Source organism: Bombina bombina, chromosome 12 (genome assembly GCF_027579735.1).
Source record: "Bombina bombina isolate aBomBom1 chromosome 12, aBomBom1.pri, whole genome shotgun sequence".
Lineage (NCBI taxonomy): Eukaryota > Metazoa > Chordata > Amphibia > Anura > Bombinatoridae > Bombina > Bombina bombina.
The window spans coordinates 148679622-148691337 of NC_069510.1; the positions used below are offsets into that span (position 1 = coordinate 148679622).

The 11716-nt window shown below is 39.3% G+C and overlaps 1 protein-coding gene across 1 annotated transcript in view; it reads left to right on the forward strand.

The window, feature by feature from the left end:
• Positions 1 to 10118, forward strand: part of NR5A1 (nuclear receptor subfamily 5 group A member 1) — a 310741-nt gene extending 300623 nt beyond the window's left edge. The window contains 1 exon segment of the mRNA XM_053695487.1: positions 9772 to 10118. Coding sequence (XP_053551462.1) covers positions 9772 to 10118 — 347 coding nt within the window.
• The last annotated feature ends 1598 nt before the right edge of the window (positions 10119 to 11716 follow it).

The window sequence follows — 11716 nt, forward strand, 5'->3', positions numbered from 1 at the left end:
GAGTGCATATGTAAGTGTATCCTTGTGTACATAAAGCTCAGTGAGTCAAGCAAGGTTATCGTTAAAATATGTTCCTTATGGCTCCATGTACTAAAGCGTCAATTTGCTCGCCGACAGCGTGTCCGGTCAACTCGCTTGAACTCGCAGGTAGCGAGACGATGCCCGCTTGCCATATGTACTAAAAACAGCGTAAAAATTGTCGCATCTAATCCGCATCGAGCGCAGGTGAATGATTCATACATCTGACGCCTCGCTAGTAGCGATTGTACTATTATTTTCTTACAACTTGTCAGTCATGTTTGTATTTCAGCACTATATAAAGTCCACTTTATTTTCTCAGACAGAAAAAATACTGAACCTGAATCGTTTCAAGCTTATATATTTATTTTTAATAAATGAAGTATGGCAACTTCAGGATCTGATTCGCAGACAACCAAATCCAAGAATTCACACTTCTCACACCAGCAGAACCTGGTTCTTGTTGATATGGTACTGGACTCTTATGACTATTTATTTGGTTGTCGTGCGAAGCAAACTTCCAGTCACCACAAAAAGAGTATCTGGACTGGTATCAGTGATGCTGTCAGTGCTTAGGGCCCTGGAAAAAAGGACGTTGACCAGATAAAGAAAACGTACAATGACATTAAAAGATTCACCAAAGCGAAATTGGCAAAAGAAAAAAATTATTCCCGTGCTACCGGAGGTGGAACAGTTTATGTCGCAGATCTGACCGATTATGAGCAGAGACTGGTGCAGCGTTTAGGCCCCAAAGTTATCGTCGGGATTACAGAAAAGGCAGATTGACTGAAACCAATGATGACACTGGACACTGACTGAAACGATCCGGTGGCAAAAAAGTGCAAGGCAGCCAGAAACTTGAGGAGTCCGGGAATGGCCATTGAACGTGCCATCACTGGCTCTAGGAATTGTGCAGTTTAAGCATATTAAGTTAATATTGAATGTCAATCCAGATGGAACCTTTGAATAACCTCTCTATCAGAAAAACCATCTAAAAGGAACCCGAGAAAGGAATACATGCTGTACCCGCAATCTCCTTCTTCTAACAACATTTTCTATGGCATCAGGTTCCCGAATTTGCCTTCTCCCCCTGATTTGCATCAGATGAAGAATATATAGCTGAAGTAGTGTCTCCATGGCTAGCAGGATCGACAGTGAGTAAAGATTCAAGTGTATTTTCCTTCTTTTCTATCACTTATAGGCGTATATCTTATAGACCCTATTGTTTATTATTGTGCTCGCCACCTCTAAGCTGGCGAGGGATTTTTCATGAGCTAGGTGCGGAAAAAGTAGCGTGCATAGAAATAGATTGTTTAGTAATTACTGTTTATTGCGAGATTTATGTTGAGCGAGGATTTTTTAGCTACAAAAAAGACTAGACTATAAGAGTTGTGGACAAGTTCGCGCGACACTTGTAAATGTCCGTTTTTCAATGCATTCGGGGCATAGTACATACGATGTTCAATCCGCACAAAGAAATTTAGACGGAAAAACTCAAGAACACCTCGCAGACAGCTTAGTACATGGAGCCCTATAAAGTCTGGTTTGAACAGACATTATTTACACCATTCCCTACTAATTAGTAGTACTTCTTCACAAAGATCACAGTGGATGACTAAAAAGTCAACCTTTCCAATACCTATAACTTAAGTAAAGTGCTTCCATTTAGTATATTTACATACATATTTATATATTAGCAAATAAGTGGTTTCTGAGCTATTGCTATTTTTTTTATTATAACATTTATTGACAATGTTGACTTTCCATTTGTGAAGCAGTTGTATTCCGACTCTCACCTCCACAGATTGTCTGCCCAGCCTCAGCTGTGCAGTGCTGGATTTCATCTCACATCCAATTGCTTTGGTTGAAAGAATTTCAACATTTCTCACACAATCAAAACAGACCCATAGACTAGAGAGGCTCCCATTTGTGTTGTTAAATAGATTTCTCTCCTAAACAGGTAATGTGCTTTAATTAATATTGGAGCGTCTGAAAAACAGCAATATTTATGGAAATGTCACAGGTAAGCATTTACTCTGCTGAAGAACTTAATAGAGCCTTAATGGGTTGACCTGTCATTTGATTTCATGTCTTGCATTCAACAAGCAGTTACCGAGGAAGGGGGGAAAGGGCTTTTATAAGCTTGCACATTCCCTTAACCATTTCCAAGTTATCAACAGCTTCTCCTAAACAAAAGCTGTTCTGAATGAGAAGAACACTTGAGGGCACACATATTATCCAAGGCACGTCTGTATGTGCTATGGGTCCCATTGTGACACGACCAACTGCTTTCTGCTTCAATACCAAGTGAGTCAATGTTATTTAGCCAACATTCTGTGTGGATCTTCAGAATGAAAAGATTATTCAGATATTCAATTAAACTCTGAATAGTGCCTTTAGGAGAATCAGGTGAGTTAGACAACGGGTTCAGATTGAGCCCAGAGTATTATTTTGCCATTCATCTGTGCAACGTCTTTATGGTTATTATCAAGAAACCGCAAGAATATAAAGATTTTCAGGCTTTTATTTATGAAAAGGCTCCAGTAAACTATAAAGAAATGCAACACATTGTGTATTATTCTCCGTGCTGCACATCTTTGATATGCTGAAATTTTTTGCAGCCTAACAAGCTTTGTAAATACAACAGATTCAAACAGATTGATTTAACCCATTTGGTTGGCTTATAAAACATGCTGGCTCATGTATTCTATAGATAGCTTCTTGACAAGATGGTAAGATGGATAGAATCTTATGTTAGTTTGCTAAGAAAATATGACCAGGTTGGCTATGACCAGGTTGGCTGTTGTCTGCGGGATAAAGTAAGTTGTAAACGACTAATCTTTTGTGTTTTCCATGGTCTGAGAATTATAAAAGGATTCTTCTCTGCAAATTAAACATGCTTTTGCATATGTTCTTTGTTTTATAACTCACACATAGGGCCCCATCTATTAACTGCTGTGCAGACAAGGTTCTCAACTTCATAACCTGTCCGCACTGCTTCTCAACGAACTAGCTGCCTCCTTCTCTAGCTTCAAACACCCAGAGCCAGCATGTTTAGGGTGATTTCTAAATTGTCACCGCAGTGGTGGTGTAGAGCATTGTTTCTCAACTTCAGAACCTGTCCGCACTGCTTCTCAACGAACTAGCTGCCTCCTTCTCTAGCTTCAAACACCCAGAGCCAGCATGTTTAGGGTGATTTCTAAATTGTCACCGCAGAGGTGGTGAAGAGCATTGTTTCTCAACTTCAGAACCTGTCCGCACTGCTTCTCAACGAACTAGCTGCCTCCTCTAGCTTCAAACATCCAGAGCCAGCATGTTTAGGGTGATTTCTAAATTGTCACCGCAGTGGTGGTGAAGAGCATTGTTTCTCAACTTCAGAACCTGTCTGCACTGCTTCTCAACGAACTAGCTGCCTCCTTCTCTAGCTTCAAACATCCAGAGCCAGCATGTTTAGGGTGATTTCTAAATTGTCACCGCAGAGGTGGTGTAGAGCATTGTTTCTCAACTTCAGAACCTGTCCGCACTGCTTCTCAACGAACTAGCTGCCTCCTCTAGCTTCAAACACCCAGAGCCAGCATGTTTAGGGTGATTTCTAAATTGTCACCGCAGAGGTGGTGTAGAGCATTGTTTCTCAACTTCAGAACCTGTCCGAACTGCTTCTCAACGAACTAGCTGCCTCCTCTAGCTTCAAACACCCAGAGCCAGCATGTTTAGGGTGATTTCTAAATTGTCACCGCAGTGGTGGTGTAGAGCATTGTTTCTCAACTTCAGAACCTGTCTGCACTGCTTCTCAACGAACTAGCTGCCTCCTTCTCTAGCTTCAAACACCCAGAGCCAGCATGTTTAGGGTGATTTCTAAATTGTCACCGCAGAGGTGGTGTAGAGCATTGTTTCTCAACTTCAGAACCTGTCCGCACTGCTTCTCAACGAACTAGCTGCCTCCTCTAGCTTCAAACACCCAGAGCCAGCATGTTTAGGGTGATTTCTAAATTGTCACCGCAGAGGTGGTGTAGAGCATTGTTTCTCAACTTCAGAACCTGTCTGCACTGCTTCTCAACGAACTAGCTGCCTCCTTCTCTAGCTTCAAACACCCAGAGCCAGCATGTTTAGGGTGATTTCTAAATTGTCACCGCAGTGGTGGTGTAGAGCATTGTTTCTCAACTTCAGAACCTGTCCGCACTGCTTCTCAACGAACTAGCTGCCTCCTTCTCTAGCTTCAAACACCCAGAGCCAGCATGTTTAGGGTGATTTCTAAATTGTCACCGCAGAGGTGGTGTAGAGCATTGTTTCTCAACTTCAGAACCTGTCCGCACTGCTTCTCAACAAACTAGCTGCCTCCTCTAGCTTCAAACACCCAGAGCCAGCATGTTTAGGGTGATTTCTAAATTGTCACTGCAGAGGTAGTGTAGAGCATTGTTTCTCAACTTCAGAACCTGTCCGCACTGCTTCTCAACGAACTAGCTGCCTCCTCTAGCTTCAAACACCCAGAGCCAGCATGTTTAGGGTGATTTCTAAATTGTCACCGCAGAGGTGGTGAAGAGCATTGTTTCTCAACTTCAGAACCTGTCCGCACTGCTTCTCAACGAACTAGCTGCCTCCTCTAGCTTCAAACATCCAGAGCCAGCATGTTTAGGGTGATTTCTAAATTGTCACCGCAGAGGTGGTGAAGAGCATTGTTTCTCAACTTCAGAACCTGTCCGCACTGCTTCTCAACGAACTAGCTGCCTCCTCTAGCTTCAAACACCCAGAGCCAGCATGTTTAGGGTGATTTTTAAATTGTCACTTCAGTGGTGGTGTAGAGCATTGTTTCTCAACTTCAGAACCTGTCCGAACTGCTTCTCAACGAACTAGCTGCCTCCTCTAGCTTCAAACATCCAGAGCCAGCATGTTTAGGGTGATTTCTAAATTGTCACTTCAGTGGTGGTGTAGAGCATTGTTTCTCAACTTCAGAACCTGTCCGAACTGCTTCTCAACGAACTAGCTGCCTCCTCTAGCTTCAAACACCCAGAGCCAGCATGTTTAGGGTGATTTCTAAATTGTCACCGCAGTGGTGGTGTAGAGCATTGTTTCACAACTTCAGAACCTGTCCGCACTGCTTCTCAACGAACTAGCTGCCTCCTCTAGCTTCAAACACCCAGAGCCAGCATGTTTAGGGTGATTTCTAAATTGTCACCGCAGAGGTGGTTAAGAGCATTGTTTCTCAACTTCAGAACCTGTCCGCACTGCTTCTCAACGAACTAGCTGCCTCCTTCTCTAGCTTCAAACATCCAGAGCCAGCATGTTTAGGGTGATTTCTAAATTGTCACCGCAGTGGTGGTGTAGAGCATTGTTTCTCAACCACGGTCCTCAAGTACTCCCAACAGACCAGGTTTTCACTATAGCTGAACCAGTGCACAGGTGAAATAATCAGTTGTTGTGTGAGAGCAGCTTAGTAACCATGGTGTTACTGATAAGCTGATTACTTCACCTGTGCACTGGTTCAGTTACAATGAAAAGCTGGCCTCTTGGGGGTACTTGGGGACTGCGGTTGAGAAACACTGACGTAGAGTGTAAGAAGCAGCGATCTGACGACCTCTGCTTCTTACATTGCGATAAGCAGGCTCACATATGCAACCCTGCCCTGCAAGGACTCAAATGCAGATTATGCTGTTTAGTGCCGAGCACAGTTATTACAGTAAGGTTTTTATCAGATTGGCAATTCATATATTTGTATTCTCTATATCATCATCATCACCCCAGAAGTATGATAATATAGTCAGATATGTGCTTTACATACAGATATTCTTTTTATTGCTGTAGAGACCGATTGCATGTTGCACAGAAAAATGCAAAGCAGAATGTATGGCAAGTAAACATCTCTGGAGCACAATCCACACTGCTTGCATTTTTGATCTGGAACAATTCCATGATCTTCTTTTATTGTGCTAGGATTAGTATGGTGCAAGTTACACTATTTATGTTGGATGGCAGAGGCACATAATTTCCCTCAGATAATGGAACTCTATGAGAGCCCACAGCAGTGGCAACTCATGGGTTATTCAAATAGAGGTCCACAATACATGATCTGGGGCTAAATACCACCTAGCAAGTATCTTATAATTGGTTTAAACTAAAACAGTGGAGATAGAGCAATACAACAGTATTCATATTATCTGTATAGGTGGTGGCTTTAACAGACAAAAACAGCTACTTCAAATGACAAAATAAATATAAAGGAGCTAACTCCAGTGAGTAAAATGGATAATTTGAAACAGGTGTTTACACAAACTCATTTAAAAGAAACACTAGGACCATGCTACTAATTTATTTTGCATAGGATAGGGACTCATGTCTGGCATCTGGGGATGGCAGTGTAAATCTGCTGACCTTTATCACTGACCTGAGGATCTCTGCATCACCGGCTCCACTGATCACAGCTGAAACATTAACAGCAGCTTTAAATGTGTTGGGTACATTGAGAATGTCAGCGCTGCGGAATCTGTTGGCGCTCTACAAATAACCGATAATAATAATAAATGCACAGGAGTTTTAAAGCTGTTCTGTTTTAGTTGCATAGTTGCAACATTTAAAAAAAAAAATTCCAAAATGCTTACCAGATTCTATGACATTAAGTTTTACTGGGAATCTTCTTTAAGTGCCCAACCAGTCGTCCACATCTGAATCAATGCATACTCTCCTGACATGTCATATCTGATACAAACATACGTGGATTTCATCCCCATTCTTCTAATCCCCTATTCGACTCTTCTTGCTTCTGCATCTTTTCTTTCGCCCTTTTCTTCACTGGCGCTTTGCTTCTTCTTTCTCTTTTCTTTCCACATGTAGGGTCCTGTATGGGTTTATATTTTTGTTTTTGTTTATGTTTATACATGTGTTTGTACTCATTCAATTTTTATCTTTATCTTTATTTATGTTATTGGAGGGATAGGCAGTCAAGTCTACGTGTACAAATAAGCTAAGAAGGTTCGGAGACTATATGTTATATATATCTTGCAATACCTATATATATATGTATACTGTATTAGAAAATGTGAATAATAATTAACCCCTTAAGGACCAGCGACGTACCCTGTATGTCACTGGCCTTTTTTTGTGACTTGATTGTTTTATAGTGCGGTCTTGCCACCAGCGTTGAGACTGCTCTATTCCACAAAGCCTGCTGGAGGGAGGGCATTAATAGCGTGTTCTTGCTAGACTTGTGCTATTATGTCCTGAAAAAACCCTTAACGACCAGTGACACACAGGGTATATTGTGGTCAATAAGGGGTTAAGTCCTTACATAAAAAATAATACATAAAACTGAGGTAATAATACAAATGGGGACCCAAAAGTGGTCCCATAGTTATCATCTGCCTTCTTTGGTCTCCGCGTTACTTTGTAGTGTGTGGGGTCTAAGAGAGACCTCTTTTATCAGTCTAAAGGCCTCTATATGAGAACTTATAATATCATCAAAACTGAATATTACTGATTAATGTGATATATAGGTTTTCCATTTTTGGTAGTAAAAGTTCATGGAATCATCGACTGTACTGCTATATGTATATCCATGATCTTATATACCCATAATATGTATACCCATGATCTTGTATACCCATGATCTTGTATATGTATATCACATTGTACCTCGCCTGTTTTGTATTATATGGTAAACCTCAATAAAAACATTGTTTAAAAAAAAAAAAAATTCCAGGTACACTTTGCCCTATCTGGTGCAGAGAGCCAGTAGGTAAAGAACGTTAATGAGGACAGCTCCTTTACTTTTTTTAAATCCATTAACTGTCAATAAGTGTCCAGGTCATGATACTATGGTGATAGAGATTCTGTGACATTGTGCCTGGACACTCTGTATCAGTCACTAAATTTAAAGTAAAACAGCTGTTCTCATTATTGTGAAGTAGGATGTTCCTTTGAAGTTCATAAGTTAGTGAAATAGTTCAGTCACTTAACACCTTACTTATTTCACTCACTAATATGATAAAAAAAAAATCAAAGTGTGATTGGCTGGACCTGACACAACCTCACTAACTGAGAACTAAACACAGTTTTAAATAAAAATGAACAGTGGCTCTGAATAACTGAGAAGACTGCTGTTAATATAAAAACGTATGAGCAAACCATTGTTTTGAGTAATTTACTGTATTTGATACATAAATTGATTGTGTAGTAATTAAAGGGTATCTACATATAAGTAACAGTATGAGATCCCCAGATTTGAGTCTACTCTTATTTACTCAGCTGCAGTTGTTTAAAATTGGAGTCAAAGTGCCCCTTAGTTCGTTAAAGAAGGGTTACATTTACTGCTCAACACACAAAACTGTGTACAGATGGGGGATACACAATTAAAAAGCAAATTACTGTACAAAAACTTGGAATGAAATTATTTGTACCAGTACTATCCCACAACACACAACACTCAACATACATAGCTAAGAGAAGGAGAATTAGGTAGAACAGAAAACCTTCTAAACACGCAACCTCCCTAGCAGCTCTTGTAAGAGTTAATCACCCACCTCCAGGGAATAAAAGGGGTTAAACTTGCTAGATAAAACATCAAAAATGCCTTAGAATCCACCAGATCAAATTCACAACAGCTGAAGTGGGGAGGGGAAAAGGTTGTCAAGGAGAGGGGGTGGAGCTTATTTCCAGACCAATGGGCAGGTTCAAGGCCTGTGCAATTTGAAAATAACTGTCAAAATTTAAAATGGTGAAAAAACACCTCTTCTAAGGCCTCTGTGTCCTCTTGCCCAACTGCATTGTGGAAGATCTAACTGATTACAGCACAAGGCAAGTTATTGGCTCTCTTAAAGAGATAGTACCCATTTTTTAGAAAAAAAAAGGGTAAATAAGGCTGTGACCCCAGCTATGTAGTACCTGAAAGGAGAGTACTATTGGATAGCTCCTGGGCTGTGTAGTGCCTGAGTCACTTACCTAGACTGAAGCACCCCTCCACTGTGTCTTACCAGCATGCTGAGGCCTTTCTCCCTCACAGGTTGCTGATCCAGTAGAGAGCCCATCCAATGCAAGTAAATATACTGCAGGGAAACTATGAATATACCTGAGGGCGGTTATGGCTGTTAAATTACCCACTAGTGTAATGGATAGCACATAATAGAGGTAATAATTACCCCTGTTTTATTTAGAGTCTTCTTAAATCTTCTTGGAGTGAAGTTCCCTAGAGGTACAGGGCCCCAAGTCAAGTCTGAACCCACCAATCATTTGAAAAAATAATTTAACTCTTGATAGTAAAGCACTTCTTCAACCTCTCTCCTCTGAGGCCAAGAACAAACTGGAGAGGGAGCGGAAGTGGGAGGGACTAAAGCTCTGTGTGGGTTCTTGACCTCCTACTGATAGGCTGGAATATATCCAACATGTTATTAAGCTATGGACCCTCATCAGCTAAGAAGGAAATATATGTGTAAAATGTATTAATAATTTCATAAAATATTCTATATCAATTTTTGTCTAACTTTAGAAACATCCTGTATATTTTCTATATAACATCCCATTGGTGAGATAGCTTAGTTGTTTAATATGGAATGACATGGATATAGGAATAAAATGCAGTATGAGATTCAATAATTAATCAGTCTCTTATGCTTCCTTTTGGAGTCTACGGTTAAAGAAATCCCACAGTCTTTGAAGGCTGAATGTTGACAGTCCAGTTAAATAATATTTTCTATTTGAATATATGTTTGTATGATTTGAAGATTCTACCACTTACAAATGATTTATTTTTCTGTTTATGTCATACAGATGAAAAGTTCCTGGAAAATCACAGCCTAGCAAAAAGTGCTCAAGAAAAGGTCAACTCTGCTCTCTTGGAATACACAATGTGCCACTATCCCCACTGTACAGACAAATTCCGCCTCCTACTGCTGAGATTATCTGAAATCCGGTCAATCAGCATGCAAGCTGAGGAATATCTTTACAACAAGCACCTTAGTGGGGAGGTGCCCTGTAACAACTTACTCATTGAAATGCTGCACGCCAAGCGGGGTTGAACGGCCATCCTAAGACTTGACTCTATCATAGCCGATGAGACTTCTCTCTATGGATATATCCAACAGAAACTTTGTGAAGGGCAAAATTGTTTTTATTAATGCTGCCTGTCCAGAAACAAAAATATGTTTTTCTCGGTGATGTATTTAACCTATAGTATTTGAAAGTTTCAGATTTATTTTAATATAACTGTTTCTCTTTATTGAGTGTTATTATATATGTGACTTTTAAATATGCCTATTTGTGCTCATATTCTCATTCATGACCATCTAAACGCTTCTTCTTGATGTTTTATTGTAATTAAAAATATTAATGGACAAAAAGAGCATTGGGAAGACCAATAAGGATCAGTCTATACTAATCTTTTTTTCATTTTAACTATAGTATTAATTGAAATCTAGTTTTACACTAAGGACCAGATTATGAGTGGAGCGCTAACATTTGCGGACGACGATAAAGGGTTTATTGTGGATGTTTGCGTTCTTTGGGTTTACCACTGGTATTAGGAGTTGAAAGTAAATGCGATCGCTTGAGCGCACTCGCGATTTACACTAGAATGATTACCACATTCTCAGAGCTCTAGTTAACCACAAAACACATCGAAAATATATTACAATGTACAGTTACTCTCATAGTAACAGTATCTAATCAGAATTATTGCAAAAACATATTGCACACAAAAATGATAACGGCTCAAAGATATGATCTCTCAGGTGTTAGGGAAAAAAACGCAACCAAAAGGGTTTTAACATAGAGATACATAAATATACATGTCTAAAGATGTATGTATATATATACTGTATGTACATATGTATTTATGTGTTTATGTATTTCCAGACATATATATACAGAAAACTCTCAGTTAACCAGAACTCATGCAACCAGAAAAACAAATCAAACATACTGTACATTAAAATTAACACTAACTTTGCTCCGCTGCTTCCTTTCACTATAGTGGGCTCTGCCCTTTTATTGTCACCAGACCCTACATTACTGCTCTTGAAAGTTGTGAGCACAAGGCAGTCTGAGAATTAGACATCACGCTGCCACTGGGTGCCTGGGACTGAACGGAGGTGGCATTAATATTAAATTAATCATTTGCTTTATTTACTGTATTTAAATATTAACATCAAGTAAGTACAGCGTTTATAGTATAGTATGGGTTATAGAACCTAGTTAGACCTATTTGTAATAGTAACTCTCAAGCAACCAGAGACTACACTTATCCGGAATTTACCAATCCCCATGGGTGCCGGTTAACTGGGAGTTTACTGTATACACATAAACACATAAATACATATGTACCCATATATGGACATATATACACATATAAACACATAAATACATATGTACCCATATATGGACATATATACACATATAAACACATAAATACATATGTACCCATATATGGACATATATACACATATAAACACATAAATACATATGTACCCATATATGGACATATATACACATATAAACACATAAATACATATGTACCCATATATAGACATATATACACATATAAACACATAAATACATATGTACCCATATATGGACATATATACACATATAAACACATAAATACATATGTACCCATATATGGACATATATACACATATAAACACATAAATACATATGTACCCATATATGGACATATATACACATATAAACACATAAATACATATGTACCCATATATGG